We start from the raw sequence: 25,791 nt of genomic DNA on the forward strand, positions 1-25,791 counted from the left end.
CTACCGTTATCTCAGTAAATTTCAGGAAGAAAGGGGCTTACTGTTAAACCAGAAATCAGAAATTTTAGCTGACCTACTACAAATATCCTGGAAAATGATCCTTCAGTCCTCTGTCCACTACCATCATGCTGCCTTGTTGATATATCTTACCTCCTTCAGTTGTACTGGCCGTAATCCAAGGGCTGAGACTTGACCATCCTACTTCATTCTTACAAGAAACACCGATGTTGTAATCCTTCATGGCTGATAGATTCTGAATAAGATACTGATGCGGTGGTATAGAAGTGTTAAAAATCATCATAGAAGTGTTACTTGGTACATCAACTTCTTTTACCTAGTTTAAAAAATGTTAAACAAATACGTTAAGGAAGGAGTGCTCTGAAAGTATCTCTTCAATTATCCATGCTTAATTTTCAGTGTTAAGAAGGTGCTGAGGAGTCCTTCTTTTCCAGGGCTCATTGAAATCATTTTGATGACAAAAAGTAGCAAAGTGTACTCCTCCATGATGAGCACTGGATGAACTGAAAGAATGACCTAGACCAGGGGTGTCAAACTCGTGTCATCACAGCAGCGTCACGTGACGTATTGAGACTTTTTCCCCTTCGCCAAACTGGATGGGGACAGGGCCAGCATGTGACGCATCTGGCCCGTGGGCCGCAAGTTTGACACTCTGACCTAGACCTATCTGGAATGCTGCCATGATGTAGAACTCAGCCAGTAAATGAAAGTAATGCTGTTAACAATCTAAGCTTTGCTTATTTTTACAAAAGCTGATTAGAACTAAAGTCAAAAAGACTAGGATGGGATTAGGTTGAATGAAATTGTTTTGAAGGAAAAGTTCTAAGTAGCCCAAAATGTTGATATATTTAGGTTCTCTATGATTCCCCCAAAGTCATTGCCTTTTACTTGCTGCTGTACTCCATTTGGCAATTTGTTTCATATTATTATAATGTAAGGGAAGCCATTCTCTCAGAAGACACATCAAGGCCAGCAGGGATAGCATAGTCAGTGAGGCAAGGTCATATAATTGTTTAGTCAGATTGGACTATAGAGATCATCAGAGAGCCAAAGGATGGCACTGACTTGTACTTCCACTTGCAGTGGAAATCAGCTTTGCTCCCTTTTATAGGCATTTCAATGTCTCAATGAATAAGGGACGATACATTTCACATGATTCCCAATCCTATTCCTGAGAACACACACACACACACACATGCATTTAAGCATGCATAAAAATAGGTACCGTTTCAATTCAGTCTCTTTTCAGCCTTTGCAGCATTCAATAAATAATAGCATTAAATACTATTGTACCCTCTGTAAAGAAAAGCATAAAAGGCATTCAACAGTGCTATGAAATGCTTTGGCAAGTAAATGGAGAGGGAATTATAACCAGCTGTTCTTATTTTTGGATTGTTTCATTTCTAAGAGTCATAAATATACCTCTGGCTTTTAATTTCCCCCAAGTAGTAAAAAAAGGAGATGGAAGACATTACTTGATTTAAACATAACAACTAAACCATGATACCTTTTAAAACATACACGCACACACGTGCGCGCGCACACACACACACACATATACACACACACACACACACACACACATACTTTATTTACAGTCACAGACCAAAACAATCCCACTTCTCTCTCTCTTTAGCTTTCTTTTTCTTAACAATTAATCCTTTGTACTCCCGCTTCAAGCGGTAGTAGTCCTCTGGTGGGTATTTGTCCCCTCGGTTGCCGTAGAGCAGGTAAACCCGTTTAATCTGGTTCCTAAGCATCAGGCAATCTTTGTCAAATCAAGAATTACTTCGTGATTGATATAGACCACTTGGCCCACAGATGGCTCCAAGCTCCCTTTGGACACTGTTAATTAGTGATTCAAAGGCCAAGACTATCTCCGAGCCATTACTTGCTAGTACCTGATTATACAAGTTGAGACACTCCGGAGATGGTAAAAAGAAGTGAAACTTTATTTCAGTATTGGGAGACCATTTGATCCTCCTTGTGTACGAGGCCACATAGGGATCTAATATCTGAGGGCCCCTAGGGAGATGTATATTTGAAAAAAGCTCAATGATTGTAACCAGGGGGTAGTGGTCGCTCTCCGTAAGGCAGTCCACATAAAAAGCACGGACTGCCTCTCTTAAACGTTGAGATATCAGCACAAAGTCAATAACACTACTCCCACATAAGGAACTAAAAGTAAATTTGCCAGCCAGATCACCTAGAGTACTCCCATTAAGAATTATCTTGTTGTGTTGGGCTGCTAGAAGGGCTAACTGAATGCCAGCAAAATTTGTTAATTCATCCTTAGAATGTCTGGCTGAAGTCAGATGACTTATGGCCTGGAGGGTTTCTTGGGGGCAGAGTGCTTCTATCACTGGGGGGACTTGAGCTTCCAGATGGGCGTTAAAGTCACCCCAACATCAACATTTAAGTAATTATAGTCCAGTTTTTGAATGTTTTACAAACACTGCTTTAAAAATTAACTTTGGAATTTTTAATATTTTCTGACTCAGAATTATATTCCTATAGTTTTCATTTATGCATGTAATAGTTAATATAAAATATTAATATTTGGAATGAGGCTGATTTTTTTTTTTAAAAAAAACTCTTTAATCTATTTCCAGAGCTTTAGTAACAATGCAGTATGAATACCAGCAACATGATGACATCCGGAAAAGAAAGGCATTTTCCACCAGCTATGACAGTCCCTAAAAGCTGTTTATTCAGAAGAGTTAAAAGGCAATGAGGGCAGTTTCAATGGACTTTGTGCCTATATCACAGGAAACTGAAAAGTCAGGTTCACCTGCACATAAATTTGCCAGGAAATTTTTCCTTAAGTTTTATTTAGGTACTAAAAGGGAAAACATTTGGCTTGGCTTCTTAATGGAATGAATCACGTTTCAGGAAATGCTGATGCGGCCTGGCTATCAACAAGGGAAGGCACTTCCTTGGCAGCATGAAACAATTATTTAAAACTATAGCATGATCTCAAAGGGTGAAGACTACAAACCTGCTCTGCGGAAGTGACTGTACAATTTTTACTTTGTCAACTTTTTGGAGTTTTCCATTTGTCAAGAAACAATCACAAAAGAAATAAGGAGCAATGGCCTTATGGCTCTAGTCCAAACTATTCAAATGTGGTATTCAGATGTTTTTGACCAGGTGTGTCAAACTCAAGGCCCAAGAGTCTGGATGCTTAAATCTGGCCCGTGGGGCTGACTTGGAAATAGCAAAGGACCGGCCTGCGGTTCCTCTAACAGCCAAATCGGGTGCGGGGGGATGCTAGTAAAGTGCTGCAGGAGGCCATCCAGCCCAAAAATGGGACACAGGGGGACCATGTGGCTCCTGTACCCCGTTTTGGCCAGCAGAGTGTTGCAGGAGGCTGTCCAGGCTGAAAATGAGGTGTGCCCCATTTTGGCCAGCAAACTGATGCAGGCCATCCACATCAAAAAGGGAGCGAGGGGGCCATGCACAGGCGCCTCATGCCCTGTTCTGGCTGACAGGGTGCTGCAGGAGGCATCCATCCCATCCCGTCCCATCCTCTGGCCAGTCCACGAAGAACTACAGTCCTGATCCAGCTCTCAAAGAAATCCAGTTTGACACTCCTGTTTTACACTTTTCTCATAGTACATCTAACATCAAGAGATTGGAGATACTTTTCAGCTAATAACCAGTAGACATACAGTAGGAAGCCATTGAACAATATAGTGAACTAGACTGCTAACTAGCTAATCCAACTAATCAGCAGCAGTCCAGGCTTTCAGATAAATCTTTTTCTCAGCCATATTTGAAGACATTATGGATTTTTTCACTTTACTATTACTTTTCTTCATTTATCTTTAACTTAAAGATTGTATTGTTTTTACTCTGTATTAATAAAAAATATATATGAGAATTTTTTTTAAAAAGACACAGCAAATATCCCAAAGTGATAACCTAACTCAGATTCCAAAAGGATGTATCTGGAGTTAAAAGCTCAGTTATATATTACTCAGAAATATGTGTAATCAAACCCCCGAAGTAATTTGAGCATCACAATGTAAGATTATATTGTTGATCTAATTGGATCCTATGTATGTAACAATTGTTTTCTTTGCCACAGGGTGCACAAAATGTTCTTTTCTAAAAGCTCATAATTTCTGAGTACACTAGGGAATCTGATTTGTCAATTATTATCACTATTACAGTGTAAAAGCTATAATATTGGATGAACCATAACCATTCTAATCTCCTTTAATACCTCTAGTGTACTGGGTGACCCTGGAGAGGTAGTCTCTGTCAAAAAAAGAAATGTTATAAAGCTAAGATATTTCTTTGCACAGCTCTATAAGGGCAGAGAGAGATTAGAACAGTAACAAATACAAATACCTGCTGTGTTTTTACATTGTCAGAATTGTTCTTCTTTCTGTTTCCTTTCAGGCAAAATATACAAGCAATATCTTATCCCTTTATCATTTATGAACTATAATCAAACTTGGGTTATCCAAACTGTAGGCCCAGTGAAATTATGGAATTGGTTTCTATGAGTCTGCAGCGCTGCAACTGAGATTAAATCTGGCCTAACCCTAAAGCTGTAATCCTGGGCAATCTATAATTAGATTAAGTTCACCAGAAGCCAATGGAATTCAAGGACTTAAGTTAAGCAGCCCTCTCTTCCAGGAACGTCACAAATAAGAACAATTACTGTGAAGCCAGAAGTTTCAGAGAAGCCAAAAGAAAAAACTCTCCCACTTTTCAGTAGAAATAAAAATGATTGGGTAGCACTCATTTACACAGAAGCCCACAGTTCTTTACATGGCTAGACTGTGTACAAAAATGTACACAGCACCGCTGTGAGATATTTAATTGTTAAGTGGCCACTGCCTAAGGTTATGCAACATTAGATTATGTTTCCCCCTCCCCTTGATGATTACAGGAATCCTGTAGAATAGATAGAATACAAAAGCAGATGGAATAGATGTTCAAAAAGTTCATTAATTCATTTGTCGAAGAGCTTATACAGCAAATAATCCAGTAATCAGAATGTGGAATGCAGTTAAAACCAGCCTAATGAACACAATAGCAGTGGGAAAAAGGCAGGGCATTTGGAAGCCAGCATAAACAACATGCCCCCACAGACAATGTGGTTTAAAAAAAAATCTGGCAAGAAGCAAAAGCATTTAAAGGGGAAGAAGAAAATAGGATCTCTTGAATGGGGCACAGTTTCCAAAAAATACAGAGACTTCGCAAAAGTTGACACCTTCCATCCTATGCAAATGCTTGTTGGGAGTAGACAGGATGAGAAGAGAGATGGATCAACATCACAATAGCTGCCCTGGCTTCATTTTCATGGATTCAACCATGATGTTCACTAGAATCCACATCTAGAGGGCCAGCATTTGAAGGCCTTCAATTTCATTGGAGGGAGAGGGATCCCTACAGACCTGTCCTCTTTAATAGCAGCAAAAAGCTACATCTGTTCATATCTTGCCAAGGACTGCTTGATTGTTGGTCTGGTATTAATCCTCATGTTAATCTCTATTTATCTGGATGTTGATTGTTGGCATTTTGGTCTTTTTACTTCTTTTTTTATGCTATTGTTTACAAGCATTAACAATACCCCAATTCAGGAATCACTAACTCAGACAAACAATCAGACAATAAACAACAGACTAATAAACACTCCCACCAACATTGACAGGGCAAATTACTTGTACATAAACAGAGAACAAACCCTACTCCCTTCTAGCATATATAGTCGAGACTAATGAAACCTCCGTAAGAATTCATCCCCTCTTAACAGAAAGGATAAAGGAATGAAGGCTGTCAGGGAATTTCATTATTTTTGCTAAGATTTTGTTGTTGTTGTTGTTGCTATTATCAATGTTCATCTCAATCCTTCAGGATGAGGAGTTGCTTGCATTAACTAAGCCAGCTTTTCCCCACCTCCTCTCTCCCTAGATCATAACTTGCACCAGTACAAGAAAAGATGGCCCTTGGTTTCACTGACTGGGGTTGAAGGCTGGTTTAGCAAAAAGAAGAGTACAATCCAGTGGTGGGATTCAAATAAATTTAACAACCAGTTCTCTGCCCTAATGATTTATTCCAACAACCAGTTCACCAAACTGCTCAGAAAGTTAACAATTGATTCTCCCGAAGTGGTGCGAACTGGCTGAATCCCACCACTTGTGCAATCCCAATACACTCAGGAGAATCTCACCAATTATTTATTCTGCAGTCTTGTTGCTAAAAACAGAAAAAAAGTAAGCATTATATAAAACTTCACATCAAAAAGCACTACAATAATGTTAAATATGGTTTTCTATTTACCAGAACACTGCAGGAACTCAAAGGGGAATAACCATCAAACCCTGGGACCCAGGATAGCAGCACTGTGTGGGCTCTTGCGCTCAGAACATGAACCTCCATAGGTGGAGATGGAAGCCCTGCATTAGAAACAAAAAGATATTCATAAATAATTCTATCTTTTGTGATTGTCAGCTTGTCCAGAAAATCTTTGGGATGGATATTTGCCACATATTGGAAAGCATATTGGATTCAATGGGTCCCCTCAATATCATTTTACTCTATATTGATTTTTTTCTCAGCTTTTTTTTCAATGAATTCAAGGTGATGAATGCAGCTTTCTTATTCATTGTACTTTTTACAACAAACTTGAGTTGGGCTGATCCCCAAACTTATTCAGTAAACTTTGTGGGGATCTGTACCTAACCTTATCTGACAAAAATCCAGTATCCTAACTGAGCCAACCCCACACAAGCACTTTCCAGTTGTTTTGGAATATAACCTTCATTCCCCAGTCCATGTGCTATCTGGGGATGATACACAACACATTCAAGTTTAAGGAAGCTACTCCAGCAATTCTATCAGATAGCCTAGCCAGGAAAGTATGGGAAGTTCAACATGACTGCTTAATTACCAAAACTGAACTCTGCCCTTACCCGGGACTTTGACTTTTAACTTAGATTTTATCCTGTAGGAGAAACCCTCCAACTAAAAATGTAAAACAAATAATGAACAGTGCAGTCCTGTAGAGATCTACTGAAAAGAAAGGTAGTCTGAGTTCAATCAGTTTTCCTTCTGATTAACAGAATAGGATTACAAACTTAAGATCACTTCTATATGTTGCTTGATAGTGAGATGTTGATATATACATTTAATTAATCAATAAATATGACTATATTAAATAAAGCATACTGAAAGTCCATCAGCCCAACCATTACACTGTCACATATTATTAATGAATATATTTCAATGTATGAGGTTTATTTATATATTTTTTTACATTTCTGTTATTTTCCTGACAAGGCCAGATATAGTCCCATAATTCCCAGCTAGTATAGTCAAAGTCCGAATGCATTTGTAGGACATGAGGTTGGGAGGGGTGCATCAGGCAAGAAGAAGAAGAAGAGGAAGAAAAGGAAAGAAGAAGAGAAAAGAAGAAGAAAAAGGAAGAAAGAAAAAGAAAGGGAAGAAGGAGAAGAAGAGGAGGAATCTAACAGGTGTACAAATTTAAAATTCCTACTCATATATAAATTCTGCTAACTCAGTGGAACTTACTAAGTTCAAATGAATTAAATTGAACTTGCTTCTGCACAGACCTACATAGGACTCAGTATTATTGCATTCACGCTTTCTGATCATTTTATCTTTTATTATCTTTTATTATTTATTTACTGTATCTGTTATATTTTCAAAATTATTTCTAATTTTATCAGATTTATAATAGTAGTGGTACAAGCTTGCAAAATAAATCAGAAACAAATAAATGAAAAAATATTAGGATGGACTATTTGGGGAATAACAGTATAAATGAATGTTTGGACAGTATAACTTGCTGCTATTTGCATCGAAAATAGACTTTATACACTACTATGGCCAAAAAGAACAATTTACTATAAGGTCATATTCTTTCTTAATTTTCCTTAAGATCAAAGATGGAGGAAAAGGAATGTGTTTAATTTATTGTTGAAAAAAGTTCTAAAACAAATCAGAGTGAATTTTAATAATGTATTTTTAAAAAGTAACATTCTCCTATGTAGTTCTGCGACTAGGAAGTGGGGTAGGATGATCTACTTTTATCCAGGTTTGATATTTGGAAAAATCTCTTTCTTAGCCTTCTCCAACCTATCGCCCTCTAATCATATTTTAGGACTTCAAAATTCCTAACATCTAGGCCTGCTGGCTAGAAATGTTGGGAGTTAGAGATCCAACTCATACATTGTAGTATATACTATTAGAAGAGGCTACACTAAATCAATTTATTTAATATCCAGAATATTTCAAAACCAGCCAAATCTATGTATCCATTCATGCTACTAATAGTATCTCTGAACATTCAGATGAAATTTTAGTATAGCTAATACAGAAAGTACGGTATACAACACTGAAGAAGAGTAAAATCTAATTAGGAAACCCAATATAACAAGTGTAACAAATTCCTGAAACTTCAAAGGAACACCTAAGATTTTTCAATTAGTTATTTGACGATCATGCCTTCTTTTTCCAATATATATCTGAAAGGTAACAGCTTAGGAAAAGCTAGTCTAGGCCTAATTCACAGAATAAATTAAGCCACAAAATATTTTCCATCTTAACAATTTTATGAAATCACTGCTAGTATTTACTGAATTTTTCCACACTTCCTGAATCTGACTTGTACATTTCAGGTAGACCAGATTCCTTTGGGAAATGCAAAGCAGTTAAAAAGACAGGTTTTTTTCAGTACAGTACAACACTGTTCTCACTTTTATAGAACCCCTCTTATAGAAAATACTTATGTCTCCCTTCCTTGTCGAAAATATTGGAAGATACATTTAAATAAAAATTTAATTTAAAAGAAACTTTACAGGGTAAGTTATGAAACAATTATAGTTGAGAGCAGTGGACCTCAACAAGAAATGCAACATGTTTTTTCCAGATTGCACATTAACAAAATTTTAGAATGAGAAAGATACTGTCACACATAAGACTGACCCTTTATATTGATTCGGGCTTCAGATGATGTTGCTAATCCTTTCTTGTTATGAGCTTCACAGTGGAAAACAGCAGCTTCATTAAGACCTGCAAACCCAAATTAAAACAAACATACAAATTGAGAATGTGGTTAAGTGGGAAAACATTATCATGGCACACAATAATATCAATTATAACTTTATTTGGCTTCTTTCCTGAACAAAGATTACAAACAAATGTTATTTTACATTTTGAGCAAATCTCTCTGGAAATACAACATTTCTCTAACCACAAGGGTAGCATTTATGAGAAAGCTTGGATTCTTTTTGTTTTTCATTCTTTTTTAAGGGATTTTCTTTTACCTAAAATATAACTGAATTATTTGACAGAGCTATCTTAATGCCTTATGCTACCACTTTGGGCCACAGCCATGCCAAAGCATGGAAAAGCTCAGCAAACCAATTACAGCAAAGAATTCAGAAAGAAACGTACACAACATAGCTAACCTCTTTTGCACAGTCTGCACACAATGTTGTGAACCTTTTGTAAACCACAGGAATTTCAGTAGTAATCTAGCAAGAGACAGAGCTGCAACTTTCATGCTAGTTTTTGGTACCAAAAAAAGAAGTATGTGCATTGAAGTTAATAATTAACATACTAAATATACTAAAACCATATAAACATTTTCTAACTGCCAAAACTTTAACTTTGACATTCCAACCCTGCCGCTCTTGGGTGATTTTACTGCAACTTTGTCAAGTTGTTCAGCTGGTACTATAAAGTTCAGCTGTTAGTTTTTAAAAGGTTACTCAGAAAAGGACTATAATTGGCTCTTAAAAATTAGATTTACTTTTGGTATGAGTTAAAGTGCAGTTGTAGGGTGTATGTGTGTGTGAATATATATATATTCCTTCCTCTATGTGCAGTCTAAAACCATAGCTCTCCATCTCTACCTAACAACAACAAAACTTATTTAGTTATTTATTAAATTTATATGCTGTCCATCTCTTCAATAAGGCAATTCTGGGAGGCTTACACACAAAATCTCTTTCCCAGAATATTGCTCAAGAAGAATGCAAAGCAAAAGTTTTGGCTTCAAAACTTAAGAGAGCTGGAAAAGGCTCTCATTTGACAACCTGCTGTCAATTGCTGATTATAGTCACACAAGAACTTACTTTGCTTCGGATTCCCACATTTGGGAGAAAAACTGTTCCACAATCAAATTTACTAATTAACTATCCTAGAATCAGCCTCTATCAGCCTCTATTATTTATTTCTCTATCAAATTTAGAAACTGCCCATCTCCCTCACAGGGGATTCTTGGTGGTGTACAAGTTACATATTAAAACATAAAAACTGTATATAAAATTTGGATAACAGGCAAAAATAGTTAAAATTCAACATTAAAAGTTAACTAAAGGCAGTAGGATGCCCTTCAGAGCACTAAGCAGTCCATGGCTGCGTGCTTCTCTATAGGCCCCCAAACAAAATGCCAGGGCCTTGTGGTCCCGTCCCCTCCGCCCCGAATCTATGTTGATTCCTGGTGATTGCAGGATTTCAGAAGGAGTTTGCCTTGGCCTTCTTCCTAGGGCTGAGAGAGTGACTGGCTCAAGGTCACACCACAATTCTGTTGAGCTGTATCTAACTCCAAGCAGGTGTTAACCATTAGTTGAGAAAACTCTTGTGCATAGGTATTAATTAATCAGCTTCATTGACTCTTTGCCTATGGACTTAATCTTTCATGCTTAACATTAACCCAACTGCTTCTCCTACAACATCCTCAAAATGTATCTGTTATAGCCTGTTGAGAGAAAGAGCAATAATAGTGGGCTAGCTATCATTTGAAGGATCTTGTCCTCCATTAATTTATACTGCAGTGGTATCTGTGATTTTCTCAGTGTTGTTGATTTTCAGTTCTTGTCAGTCTAACCAATAAAATTTGGGTCAATTAACTGATTATTAATGAGATGATTAATAGTAATATTTCTATTAAGATGTTTAGCCTACTCTTCATCCTCCAAATGGAACTTATATGAGTGGTTTATATTCCAGCCTCTGACTGAGACCTACAATTTTAAACACACTATGGAAAAAATGGGACTGCTATATTCCTAAAACAATATTAATGGTTCAAGAAGAAGAATTTAAAAATGGTTGGCCTCTCAGCAGAGCTGATAGCATGACCATGTTTTCCTTCATTCCTTGACTTCCGAATGAATAAAGCTTTTAAATGTTGGCATAACTATCATTCTGTCTGGCACAAAAGATTAGGACCAGACTTCAAGTTCCAATGAAACTCATTTATTATTCATCTGTGTATGCACTGGAATTTTCTCAACTGTTAGCACTGCCTGGAGTTAAATAAAGGTCAACAGAATTCAAGGTGGGTTAGATTTAGTCCTCTTGTGGCTATGTAGGCACTCTAGACTGATCCCTCTTTTAACTCCGCCCTCAGGTTCTGCCATTCCTCCTCGTATAGAATTTAATATCACTAAAGTACAGTATTTTCAGATTGCATTTTCCACAAGCACACTATACTCAAAGTAATTAAACATATAGATACTGTATATCAAATTATATTATGTCAATTATATTTCATTTGAAATTACATTTAAATACATATTAGACATGGTAGTAAATCAATTATAATATTGAATTCTGAAGAAGCCCCAATGTATACAAAAGCAATCCCTGGCATCTGTCAAACATTTGTATCAGATTATAATTTATTAAGAAACTAAACTTTTTTTAAAAAAAAATCTGAGGTTGGCAATGTTTATTCTAGACTACTGAAATAACTTTCTCAAAAGTTGAGTTAAAAAAAAACACAAATAAGCCACTTGGAAGGGTAATACAATTTAAAACAACCCATCAAATCAAGGAAATTGTATGATTTTCTGAAATTATTTAAAAATATTTTGAGCCCCACATATAAACATTTTCAGCAATAACCCTGAGGAATCTCAATTGTGAAGCTACACAATGTCCAAGCTTCTCCAGTTAGTAAAAATGTGATTTGTTTTCTTAAGGTTCTAAAATAAATTCCTACAGTACATGTTTATTGATTATTTCCTAGATTTATATTCTGTCTTTTTTCAGGGACTCTCACCATTTTACATAGTGATCTCCCTTCATTTAACCCCATAACAATCCTACCAGATTGATGAACCCAAAATCATTCTCTGATGTTCCAAAGCTGAGGTACATTTGAACAGATCTCCAAGTCTAATACCTGAGCCATAACTCTATACTGTCTCTCTCTTAAATGCAAATTTTAATTGATATAATGTATAGATTTTACCAAATACTGAGGTAGTATCACAAATGGTAGAGTGAAATATAAATCTACCAATGCCCACTCTATATATATACTTTATTTACGGTCACAGACCAAAACACTACAAAAGAGACATAAGAGAATTGATCATAGCATCATAACAATCAGTCACCAAAAGCTTAACTAAGGGAAGTTGCAGCGTTCTCCTCTAATGGTTACAGCTCTTAAGAAAAATTTGGAAACCTGAGAGGTGATGTAGGAGGAGCCATCTCCAAGGCAATATACACACAAATTACAGCCATTAGATCTAGAAGGGAAGATTTCAAGAAGAGACGGTAACTTAGATCTGTCTGTGTTATACATGGGGCAAAATAGAAGGACGTGCTCCACAGTTTCAACCTCGGCTCTGTCACAAGGGCATAGCCGCTCGTTAATCGGGAGCCTCTTAAAATGACCATCCAAAAGTGCTGAGGGCAAGCCACTAAAGCGAGCTAGGGAAAAAGCTCTTCTATACTTGGGAATGGTTAAAGTATAAAAATAGGAAGCCATCCTCAATCCATAATTATTAAGTTGGTTGAGAGTCAGGGGGGAGCAAGTTTTGTTGGCTGTGGCTCGTAGATATTGTAAATCAATGTCCACAAGCCATTGGACTACCCTAAATTGGGTGTCCTTAAGGCTGTAGTTTCCCAAGGCATCCTCTGTAAAACCTAGCAGATGTAGTTTCTTCAGCAGTTCTTTCTCCCAGCAAGAAATATGGGAGTCTGCAAATGCCAGGGAGAGGTAGCTGCCAGGAACTGCCAGAAAAAGCACCCGAAACCACCATATAAGGTGTTAATCCAGGCCATACATTCCACTGATCGAATGCCCAGTTCCAGGTACATCGGGGCAAAACCAACACAAAGGGGAAGGCCCAGAAGTTTTCTAAGAAAAGCAGCTTGGGTTCTTTCAATGCAATACCTGAAGCCCCGTATCCATATGGGAATACCGTGAAGGGTTTGGGCCAACGTCTTGGCTTTGTAAATACGTAGGGCAGAAGGAATGAACTGGCCACCTGGGTATAAAAGAATCTTAAAATCTGCTGGTGACTACAGGAGGCCGAGTTCAGCACCTGGGTTCGGTGTCTAGTCCAGGCACCGGTGTTCTGAAATTGAATACCTAAATACTTAAAATGGAAAACCTGCTTAATAGCATTGCCACTGATATCCCAGTTATACAATTTCCGGGCTCTAGTAAACACTAATACCTTCGATTTATCATAATTAATAGCCAAATGGTTTTCAGTCCTGGCCTTGACAATGAAAGGAGAACTGCATCATCAGCGTAAAGAAGAAGCGGGATCTTTGTAGTTGTCAGCTTCGGTGCGTGGGACTCAATTATGTCCAATGTAACCGGCCAGGTCAGATAAAAATATATTAAACAGAAGAGGAGCCAGAACACATCCCTACCTTATTCCATTCTTAATTGGGATAGGATTACAGAGTTCTCCCTGCAGACCACACCTGACCTGGCTGGAGGTCTGATTGTACAAGGACCTAATTAAGAACAATAAACATCTGTCGATAGAATTCTTAAACAGTTTTGACCACAACAGACCCCTAGGGACTGAGTCAAACGCTGACTTTAGGTCGATGAAAGCAGTGAAGAGTTTGCCACCTGGTATAGTAGTATATTTGTCGACCAGATGCGCTAGGACAAAGCAGTGATCCAGTGTGGCACAACCTGCTTTAAACCCAATTTGTTTGGCACCAATAATATTGGATTCCTCAACCCAAGTGAGGAGATCTGCTCCTTTTCCTTGTCTGCTGCCCAGCTATTTCTCCAATCCTTTTTAGGACCTCCATTGGGGCGGGCTCCAGTTAAATATAATCTCGGTTTGCAAATATGACCGCCTCCAAAGCAGCTTGCCCGCCTCGATGGTTTGGAGTTGTCTTCTGGGGAAGGAGCAGCTTTCATAACATTCCAATGCCCACTCTGATAGTAGTAGCATCACTAGTTAAAGTATTAGTTAAATCCATTATCTACCAATGGATTCAATATAAAAGCCTAAAAGATTGATTGATTTCTAACGTTTGTACAGCTGTCCATCTTAAAACAACTTTTTAATCTGACACATAGTAAATATCCTTTTAGTTTTTTAACTATGACACATCACTAATTAAATCTAGAATCATCTTAATGTAAAATATCCATCTATCCATCTGCACACAATAGGTACTATATATTATACCATTATGTGCACACGCCTCCACACACATATATTGCTCTAAAACACTCTTAGTTTTCTGTTATTAAATCACTCCCTATAGCAATAGGCAATTAAAAAAAATGTTTTAGTCCATTTGGGCTACTCCTTTTAAAATAAATGCATCATTAATCTGCTCATTTTATAAACAAGAATGAATGTCCAGGACTCAACTATATGATCAATTACACGCTTCAGTTATATTTAACATTCCCCTGTTCCAATGCAAAATAGCAAACCGTTCATGCTAGATTTGCGGCAGGACAAATGGATTTAACTCACCTGGCATGCTCAGCACAGATGGAGAAATGTCAGTTTTCTTTGGGATTTGGTTGCTGTTCCAATGCCAGCGAATCTCAACAGGCTCCGGAGGCCCCACAGCATGACATGTGAGATTGAACGGTTCATTTCGGGTAACATTCAGCCCCTGGGGCTGCTTAATGAAATGTGGCAGTCCTGCAGGCAGCAGAAGTAAAAGCACTACTCAGAAGTTGAAAACAAGAGACAGGTAGAACTACAGTGGCCTCTCCAAGCCATGATGCTTTCTCCATTGTAGAACTGTGGGTGTCAGGAGTTGTAAACCATGACATCTGGATTTCCTCAGATTGGAAAGACTGGGCTTATATGATTAAGCTTTAAGCATTAAGTACAATGATTTCTCATTGCAATGTCATTCAGAGGTCTTGGACTTGAGATAATAAGTCCCATATTTAATATCTGTCCAGTCTCATAGAGGAGCAACCTTAATATGATCAAGGGACAAACACAAGAGTTCAGTGTTTCTCAAACTTGGCAACTTTAAGATATGTGGACTTCAACTCCCAGAATTCTCCCACCACCATGCCATTTTAAAACAAGCAAGAGCAAAGGAGGTTGTGGCTTATTTTAATGTTTCATAGAGTAATCTTCCATTATGGTATTTTTAAACATAATTTTTTAAAATCACATAAGAAAATATATACATATACGTATAAATGATGAACATATTCTAAAAATGGTGAGTTAGTTAAAAACAGGGTAAGGAAAGATTCTTGATACTCAGCACAATGACTAATTGTTGTATTTTTATTTATTGATTTATTAACAACAAAGTTAAGTGCACCAGCCAAAATGGATAGGAGCAGTTGAAAGTTAAGCACAAAAATAGTACTGTCAAAATAACTCCCGCTAATCTTCATTGCATGGAAGAATTAAGCAACTGAGCAGGATGGGGTAGTAATCTTGCTACTCCCATTCTTTATCCATATCAATTTCAGATAGGATTTATCCTGTATAAAATCTAAAACCTGTGCATGCCGTTAGCACAGTGTCAAACTTACATCATCACAGTGGCATCACGTGACATATCAGGACTTTCCCCACTTCGCTAAACTGGGTATGGGCGTGGCCAGTGCATGATGCATCGGGCCGGGAGTTTGACAGCCCTACTTTAGAACATTTCCTCTTTGCCTCCATATTTTAATTAATAGATAATATAAGTGATTATAAAGACTCAAAGACTTTGACTCATACTGCCATCCACATTCTATTCTGTTTTCATACCATAGAATTTTAAAAAAAATTCTGTCTACTTAGATGGAAATTGTGCATTAAGAAAGGGAGTCATAGTGATTCCCCAAGGCCTTTTTCACTCAGTCTAGATGTGCCCAGTCAATTATCTTGTGGTGCAGGTCAACAGCCTCCGTGGCTCTAACATCAAATACTAGCTGTTGGCTTTTTATTACAGCAAATCTGAAGTGGAAAGTTCATGGATTGGTGATAAATCTTTCTGCCCAATATTGGAGCAAATCATCAAATGTAATACCATGATGTCCCAACCCAAGGCTCCCCAACAGCTTCAAACTGATGCATTAGGAGCTATAATTTCCACTATTCCCAGTCAATAAACACATTTGTAGGGCTCCAGCCTGAGAAAAGTTACTTTAAGTCAGTTTTCTCAACCTCAGCCATTTAAAGATGTGTAGATTCCCCAAATACTCTAACCAGAATGCTATCTATAAAATTCTGGAAGTTGGAATCCATAAATGTTAAAATCCCCAAGGCTGCTTTTGAAGTCAATTTAACCTAACAAGGCTGTGATTTCTAAGTTTGTAACAGAAATGAGCTTGAAGTGTACTTTAAATACATGTTAGATGCATTAATTACTTGCTCACTGAAGTGGGAAGAGAATGGTCTCCATTCTCTTAACCAGTATGTAACCAATGATGTTGTCTAAGAGAATAAAAATAACTCAGGGGCAATCAAAGTAATCTCTATCATTCAGGTAATACCACTATATTTCTAAACCATCTCTTCCCTGGCAAAGGAGAATATGAGAATGTAGTAATGATCCTTTTTTTTTTGCATTTAAAACAATACTGTCTGCCTGCAGAGTTTCTCTCCCATCTCCATCTAGAACTGGTGTGAGAAATATGGGGTTTTCCCAGATGATGCTAAATTACAATTAACAGGACAATAAAATAAAATGCAGGATGTTAGAAGTTGTAGTAAGTAGCATCTATGTAGGGAGGCAAGGAGGAGTCAATTCCTACTTATTTTATAGAAGCTGATAGAGAGAGGGAGGGAGGGAGAGTGTGTGTGAGACAGTCAATATCTTCAATGAGTTAGCATGATGAGAAGTGCCTCAGCCACCTCCTTATTTATTCTATAAATAATTTCCCTGTCTTATTTTAATCTATTTCTTCTGTACCTCTGGTTCTCTAGGAATTATCACTGTCAGATGGTTTTGCAAAATCACACAACTTTAGCCAACAAGTATTTATTCCCGATCGAAACTTACCTTCCAACAAAACCAAAATAGGATCTGATTCAATTTCCTCATTCTCAATTGTCAATTTGCAGCTGTAAGACCCTTTATCAGAATGATGAGCATTGGGTATACTAGAGAAGAAAAGGGGAAAAAAGACTTATAAGGCCATCATGTTCACTCTGTGACTTAGTCAAGACTCTGGTATTCCTTCTTCATACTGAAATAAATGCTGCAGTATTTTAAGATTCATTAAAAATAAATATGGTAGGAAGGCAAGCCACAAGGGAAATAACTCTGGAACTTTTTAAAAAGAGCATTCTCAGCACTTAAAAATGTTTCCAAGAACTGGGAATACTGGGGTGTATCCTCATACTTCATAGTCCCAAAATGGACTATGCAACTTGCATTAGCTGTGCTAAAGGAGCAAGAGCAAGATAAGAGTTTTAAAGATGTGGTCTTCAGAAAGCCTCCTGGGCTAGGGCGAGTAACAAGATAGAGTAACATGGTCATGGGTTGGGATGAACTTGTTATTCTATGAATCCCATGGACTGGCATTTCATGTTGCTTAGTATGTATAGTGAGGGGAAAGATGTATGGATAATAAAGGAGGATTGTTAGCCTTCTGAAATAGTCCAGATAAGAAGCACACCTAAGACCATTAGGTCTGTCCTTACTGTAAGATTACATTAACTGAACATTGCAAGTCTGAAAGTACCTCTTCCATCCCTCGCTTTTATGCTCCGAAAAACTAGGGAAGGTTTCTTCTGAGACAAGGTCCTCCTTCAGATCTGTATTTTGTTTATCAGACCATTGTTTAGGCTACAGCTCTTCTTCTTATCTCCCAAGGTCATTCCCACAGGGCATTTTAAGGGGGGTATCTGCTCACACAATCCAAACTCAAAGTAATGGATGTTGTGTTTGGTTAGAAGCTCTCTAAATACATTTCTAGATAATATTTCCTTTGCAGTGACTACATTCATCCCATAAGGTACAGAAATATTTTAGCAAGAGAACACTTGCTGCTGCGTTGTAGTTTCTGAATCTCTTCAATCATATCTCAAGCATGTTCATGAAATAAATGTTCCACAATTCCAGATAAGGAAATAATGAAATCAATTCACACACTGTCCCCATTTTGTTTCACATTTGACTCTTTTACAATAGTCCTAAAATTAAATCTGATGTGCCTTTCAAATGTATCGTATGTGAACTTTCAGAATTCTTAGCCAGCAAGTGTATGATAGTCTCAATATATCTGGAGGCAACTATATAAGTTGATTTTAGGATCATTGAAGAAGAGACATAATTATAACAGGTCAGAAGAAGGAAAGTAACAGGTTACTCTTAGGATTCTAACATTCCATATTTATTTAACTCCAGAAAATGTTAACAATTAAAATTAAATGGAATAAACATTGATTACCTGAAAGCAGCTTTCATGGTGGTTAATTCATAATCGTCAAACTGGTAATAGTGGCTGCCAACATTAAGAATTTCCTTCCCATTCTTCCACAAGGTAATAGGTGGGAAGTCTTGCTTGACCAGTGACTTGGGAACGTTGATCGAGCAATTAAATTTGATATCCATATGTTCAGCGATTAGTATAGTTCCTCCTGTAGGATTAAACTTAATTGACTGGAGAAGACGACCTGCATGATCTCCTGATGAGGTGACTGTATTGATCTTTAGAAGCCTGGAATCCATAGGAGGTGACAATGCATCGACTAGAGAAGTATGATTCAACCAGGCCGGGAAAGACTGGGCTAGTGGTTGTACACCTACCGAGTCCGTCTCATGTAAATATGACTTGGTAGATGTTGTCAAGCCAAATTCCTTTGCTTCTCCTTTTCCACTAGCTAGACCTGTAAATTAAGAGGTATAATTTTATCACTGTATTTTTTCATGTTTTTCATGTTTTTCACTTTCAAAAACATTGCCCTCCATATTATCTCCAAATATTGTCGTATCATATTTCAACCAAATAATTTTGGTTCTGTATTTGTGTGATAGTTTCTTTTACAATAGTTTTGTAAGTATCCTTTTTTCTGTATTGCTTTCCTTGATTATTTTCTGATGTGAACAATTATTACTAAGCACCTAGGGTGCTTTTGTGGGGGAAGTTTGTGTGAAGGCCTTTATTAATCCATGAGTGTCTCTGATAGTTAACATCCTATTGAGATATGGAAGAAAAGGTCCCGACTGCTGTACTTTGCTAGAGGTTTGCTTGTTTATTTCATTTCATTTTAGAAAATATATTACCCACATATAGGAACAGACAGAAACCCAAGAGCATCTGAAGCATTTATTAACATTTTTTCTCACAAAGAAACGGGCTGTAGATTGCAGGGCATTTATACATATGAATGTTGTGAACACAGCATAAACAGCAAATATAATCTTCAGCAAAACTAAAGTTACACAGGACAAATATGCAAGGTGTTCCACATGGGACTGACCTTGAAGGGCATCTGGAAGTTTCAGCTTGTCCAAAATGTAGCAGCACAGCATGTGAGCACATAGATCAGCACACGTCACACCTCTGCTCTGTGAGCTACACTGATTGCCAGTTTGCTTGCAGGTTCAGTTCAAGATGCTGATAATCTATATAGTACTAAAACTCTCTTGCCTGCTTATCTGTTTGTAACCTTTAATTATTCCAAACGGTGCACGATAGCACAATAATTTTTGAATCAAGGGCCTTAATTCCACTAACTTAAAGAATGCTGATAAAATCCAGGACCATTCACGCCTGTGTAATTGAAATTTTTGGGATCCTCACACCAGTTCTATTGGCAAAGTTGTGGCCACTGCAGCACTGCCACGCTACTATGGTCATGTGATTGTGATTTCCAATGTTCCCTGCCAGCTTCTCACAAAGTCAAAAGAGAAGCAGGCATGAAATTGGAAATCATTCCTGCTCCCAAAATAGGACTTCTATAAGACTGCCTGTGTGAAACTACTAACTCACTGTTTTAAACCCAAACACTGTGATTGATTAATCCCTGCATATTTGCAAATTTCATTTACAGAAAATCTTAACTTTTCTTTACAGAAAAGTTAACTGCACTTTCCCTCATCTGCCTTCCAAAGTCAGAGACTTCTCCCTTAAATGTTGCCAAAATGCAGAGGAGCCAGATAGGTGCCAAAAAGAGGCACCCACTTGCCTTTCTTTTCACATTAATTGCATATCTTTACTTATTTTTCAGAATCCATGATCTTCTGAACGTTTGTTTTCCCAGAATTTGTCCCAGATATCTTCTTTTAAAGGCTTGGTACAGATTTTAAAAGTTTATGTCAAAACTTGACTGTATTTTCAGCTGAATTCTAGTGTATAATTAATATCTCATCTTGTTTGGAGATACAACATGTGACTCATTCAATAATATCTGCATACATAGTACAAAAACTAATCTCACCTATCCCCATTGTTATTTTGCTCTGGAGCAAGGCTATCTTCTGGATTTGGGACAGCCCATTTTTGGAAATGGAGGGTTTACTTTAGAGTTTCAAAAAAGAAGTGAAATTTATAGGACAGATGAGATCACATCACATCACATGATGTGATCTCATCTGTGTTATCATATCACCTTATTCAAAATTTAAAAATATGATTATGTTCAGCCTGCTTCTTTCTACCGTGTTTCCCCGAAATAAGCACTTTGACTTATTTTTGGGGAGGTCTGTTATTTTTGAGGTGCAGGAGGTGGCAATCGTGGTCACCTCATGGCTGCTGCTGTGTTGCAATATTTTCAGGGAGGTCTTATTTTCAGGGAAACAGGGTAACACTACTGCATTTTGACTGGTTTTTTTTTATTTAAAGAAAAATGAAACTGGCATAACTTCCCCTTAATATTATTGCTGACAGCCCCACTACAATTGCAGACAAAAAAGAAGGGAAAACTAACAAAACTAAAACATAGAATATAGACTCATAGGGCTGAAAAGGACTTCAGAGGTCTTCTAGTCCAACACCCTGCTCAAGGCAGGAAACCATATACTATCCCAGTCAATTAGTTGTCCAGTCTTTTTTTGAAAACCTTTACTGACGAAGAATCCACAAGTCTGGGTGGACTATTTATTCCATTGACTAATTGTTCTTAATGTCAGAAAATTCTCCTTACTTCTAAGTTGGATCTTTCTTTAACAAGCTTCCAGCCATTACTTCTTGTTTTTCCCTCTGGTGCTTTGGACAATGTCAGTCCCTCTTCTCTGGCAGCCCCTCAAATACTGGAAAACAGTTATAGTCTTCCTCAATTCTTCTCTTTCAGATCCTTTATCATCTTTGTTGTTCTTCTCTGCACACTTTCTAAGGCAGAGGCCCCCAACCTTTTGGGCACCAAGGACCGATTCTCTGGAGAGAGGTTTTCCATGGACTGGACAGGCGGTGCTTTCGCAGGCTGCCTACATCCCACAGAGGAGCTTTGCTTCTTTGCGCAGTCCGGTTACTGGCATGCCACGGACTGCTGCCAGTCCATGGACTGGGGGTTGGGGACTCCTGTTCTAAAATCTCAGCATCTTACTTTGTATCATGGTGACCAGAACTGTTTGCAGTATTCCACGTATGGCCTTATTATTGCAGTATAAAGAGGCATTATCACTTCTCTTGATTTGTCCATGACTATATAGTAATAGTTTACCTTCCTTATGGAACAGAAATTAATAAGACAGAAAATATTGAAGATGGGATAGTCTAATTAAAAGGGGGGGTTGATTTCCTTTTCTGAAGCAATAGCAGTTAAGCAACAGTTAAATAAGCACATTTACCAGACACAGGCAAATCATGAACCTCCACATAGTCCTGGACCCCACTCTAATCAGGTCAGCTAACATGGTTAATAGGGGTGACTGAAGATGTAGCTTGTGTCACTGTACTTTACCGGGACATGGACATTGCTTGAAGATGTCTTCAGAGGAGAACTAGCAGGCACTTTGCCTTTAGAGAGCATGAATGGACAAAGCATCTCTGGCATATTTACCATTTGTGCAGACACCTCACTGAATGGGAAGTATGGATTTTGCCTTTAGGGAGGAATCCATGGGGAACTTGCTTAACAAATCATTACAATTATTTTTTTTGGGGGGGGGGGAACCAAATCATTTCTATGATTTGAAGAAGCACAGGTTCCAGTCTCACTTCCAAACTCCAGATTTCATTACTGTTATTTCAGAGGGCTTTTTCAAGGCACACACCAAAGGAATCAATTTGTTTTGGTTTTTAGGAATAGCTCTCTCCTATCCCCAAAATAGATTACTGTAGATTAGCCTTTTAATGCTGTTATATTTTTCTTTGGCATATTTTTCTTCAGATATGGGATGAGTCATATTACCAGCTGGCATGCATTTCCTATACCCATGCCAAAAACAGTACCGGATCACAGCCTTCTTGCATCCATGCATTATTAAATGCAGGTTTGGTATATGTTTTACCATTCCAGTTCGTCACATTTGTATCCAAGAAATGCAGAATAAAGTTTTGTGAGAATAATTTTATGAGCTGGTAATACTGAGCAGAAGTTAATTTTATGAGATTTAGAACCAGAGTTCCTATACAGTATATCATTTAACATATCACTGTGGGACACATCCATTATTCCTAGTATTTTTATAAGAAAAGCTAGCAGTAAAATCAATGCAAGTGCAGTTTATAGAATGTATTTATTTTGCACGATCTAACATTAATAAAAAAAATACTGTAATCTAAATCAGCTCTGTTTAATTAGGACATTCTGCCGTTCATGACAAGTAATTTAAAATACTACAGATTATTATCTTTGTACATATCTCACCCTGACCAAATGGTTCTCTAAACACAGAATTCGTCTTACCGAGGCATAAATTTATCTGACTCAAAATAGGCACAAACAAAGCACTCTTCAATAACCCCATCTACCATTGTCCTTTACTGATTAAGCTGCCTTTTTGAATATTTACTCGAATAAAGAAGTGGAAGAAGTATTAAGTAAGAGCTTCAGCCTGGTCATCCCCGACACAGGCTTCAGAGGGGCTTACTCTGCAGATGCCAGCTTCCTCTTTATAACTTCACCGAGGATTCAAGTTCCCCGCTTCCCGCTGGACTCTATACAGCGCCTGGCTAAGTAGTGCAGCCCGATAATTAGAGCCTCATCCAGAACAAGGAAGGAAAAGAGGCGCCAGGCAGGCAGCTGTTTTCGCCCCACGCATCCCCAGAAGACTATCGCGCCCCTCCAATTGAGGTTTCCATTTGGACTTGGCTCCCCGTAGTATTGGGAAGCGTTTCAGAATTCGTTGAGTTCAGACAAAACCCACGTCTTGCTTTCTGGTTCTGGCATAGTCCTGTCTCAGCGTTAGAAACTAGTCAGGAACACTTGGTACGTGGGAAATGGAAACAGCATTCCTTACGGGTGACCTAAAGGTGCTTTTCCAAAAGGCATCTTGGACTTTGTTTTTTCTTGAAGAACTTTCACTTCTTATGAAAAAGACAGTCCAGCTGCCTTTTGGAGGAAAAAAAAAACATCTTTGGGACAACCATAACCTGGATGAGTGAGAATTTCCATAGACATTCATTATGGGTGTTTTTAAAATCCCTGCATATTCCGTCCACCAGCCTCTGCGGAGAGGACCGGTTAGTAGCCTTTTCTCTTTGTATAATTGCAGGTGTCAGATAACGACCCATCAGTCCTCTACCCCCCGCCCCACACACACACTTTGGGAAGTCTCTTGGGGGCGCCCCTTGAGATTCAGGACCCTCTCCCCGGTGAGGCACAGTGCCTTTCTGCCACCTGTGCGGAGAGGAGGACCCAGGGACCCCCATCGCTAGTTCCATAAGGGGGAAGCAAAGAATTGCTCGCGCCCCGCCCGTGGGAGCCAAGCAGACGGGAGGAACGCCTTACCTTCCACGGTGGAGGCCAGCAGCGGCAGCGGCAGCAGCAGTAACAGTGGCAGCCCCCGAGACCCTTCCATGGCGGTTAGGCAGGCTTATTCGGAATCCGATCCGGGCACTCTGAGGCTCTCTTTTCTCACCACCCTCGACCCGCAATCGCCTCGGGCGCTGAGCTGCCACCACAAAACTTCCCTCCAGCCAGATTGCTGGCCCAAAACAAAGTTCTCGGGCAACTCACGAAGAGGCGGGTCCAAGGAGAAAGACCCGCCTCCAACTCGCTGCTGGTGGCGAGAGGTGGGTTACGCGGGATGGGCCTGCCCTGCGGCTGAGAGCAGATAGAGGAGGAGGGGGTAGGGGCACTGACGGGGTAAGGGGAGGAATTTTCCATAGGGATAGCGGGATTGGGAGAGAGAGAGAGAGAGGGAGAGTGAGAGAGATGTAGCCACCTGATGGGGACTGATGGGGAAGGATGATAAGGGTCCGGGTGCAGAATTCTGAAGGCTCTGAGTCTGATTGCAGAAAACAGCAGACGAAAACAGCAAACCACTGAACTGCTTTGTCAAGCTTTAATCTTTGGATCTTCATTTCTATAACAACCCTTGAGTTTGTTGTAGAAATGAACCTTGAAATGTTACTTGTATTTCCCAAGTTTTTAAAAATCCTCTATGCAGGTTTATGCACAAACATTTTCGGGTCAGATGAAAGTCTATGGTGTTATAAAGAACTCTTGAATCTCAACTATTCTTTTTATAGTTTTGGAGATAAAATGATGGGATTTAAGTCACCGTTGGGATTTAATAGGTTTTATTTAGATTCCTTCTACAGTTCCTCTGATAACTGGAGAATGATTCCTCCATAACCTGATATCCGCTAAAATATTATCTTTCTAAAAAGCTATATGGCTTTCTGAATTATCTAGAATTTATGAAGCTTTAATGTGAAATTGGATTATATGAAATTTAAAAGAAGCAGAACTGAATCCATGCAATAGCCTTTGCAATCAAAAAGATTTGAAAGATTGCGGATAAGAAGTTTGGATATATCATACTACTTCCTAATCTAACACACATAAAAAGAATGTGGCTCTCCACTGAGCTATAAACCTTGCCCTATACATTATGTATAATTTAGCTACCATCTTTTAAAAAGTTTACCAGATAACTATAAAATAATTCAAGTGAGACTTGTTAGACAAATCAATGTTCTCCTGAATCTAATTCTTGAGCTCTATTTGTCCTCTTTCTAAAAAGTCCCCTGAAAAAGATTTGACTTTTTTCAAATCTAAATTATTAATCGAGAAAGAAAACCCACCAGGGAGTAAATGGTTAAAAGCTTTCTCTCAGCTTTCACATTAAAGACCCAATCCACAATGTTTATTCTTCCATAAAATGGGGAATGGGATGGTAGGGTGAATGGAGAAAATGAGAGACATGATCACATTTATTTATTAATGGTACATATAATTTAAATCTGACCTGAACTTTCATAGGATCTGAACTTATTTACTTTTTGATGGGAAAGATTTGCTATAATTTTGCTACATTAGCATTAGATTAGGTATCTTTGGTTTAGTAATAAATATATTAGTATTTTAGGGGTTCCAAGACTCTTTTATTATAGTTGCTGATATACATATCTTTCTCTCCTAAAATAGAAGAACATCAAAAACATGTGGCCTTGTAAAGTGCATGTCAAAACAAATA

The 25,791-nt window shown here is 38.2% G+C and overlaps 1 protein-coding gene across 3 annotated transcripts in view; it reads right to left on the reverse strand.

Annotated features, from left to right (window-relative positions):
* Nucleotides 1–24,330, reverse strand: part of MERTK (MER proto-oncogene, tyrosine kinase) — a 60,502-nt gene extending 36,172 nt beyond the window's left edge. For 2 of the 3 annotated variants that reach the window (XM_032215440.1, XM_032215439.1), the window contains exons 1-7: nt 24,099–24,330; nt 18,653–19,091; nt 17,260–17,360; nt 14,763–14,936; nt 8,983–9,069; nt 6,316–6,431; nt 151–334 (exon numbers count right to left, since the gene is read on the reverse strand). In XM_032215440.1, coding sequence (XP_032071331.1) covers nt 151–334; nt 6,316–6,431; nt 8,983–9,069; nt 14,763–14,936; nt 17,260–17,360; nt 18,653–19,091; nt 24,099–24,168 — 1,171 coding nt within the window. In that variant the 5' untranslated portion in view covers nt 24,169–24,330. Of the gene's footprint in view, nt 1–150; nt 335–6,315; nt 6,432–8,982; nt 9,070–9,453; nt 9,580–14,762; nt 14,937–17,259; nt 17,361–18,652; nt 19,092–24,098 lie in introns of those variants that run through there. The other variant, XM_032215441.1, reaches the window with a different exon arrangement.
* Nucleotides 24,331–25,791: the final 1,461 nt, after the last annotated feature.

This window comes from Thamnophis elegans, chromosome 4, assembly GCF_009769535.1.
Source record: "Thamnophis elegans isolate rThaEle1 chromosome 4, rThaEle1.pri, whole genome shotgun sequence".
Taxonomy (NCBI): Eukaryota; Metazoa; Chordata; class Lepidosauria; order Squamata; family Colubridae; genus Thamnophis; species Thamnophis elegans.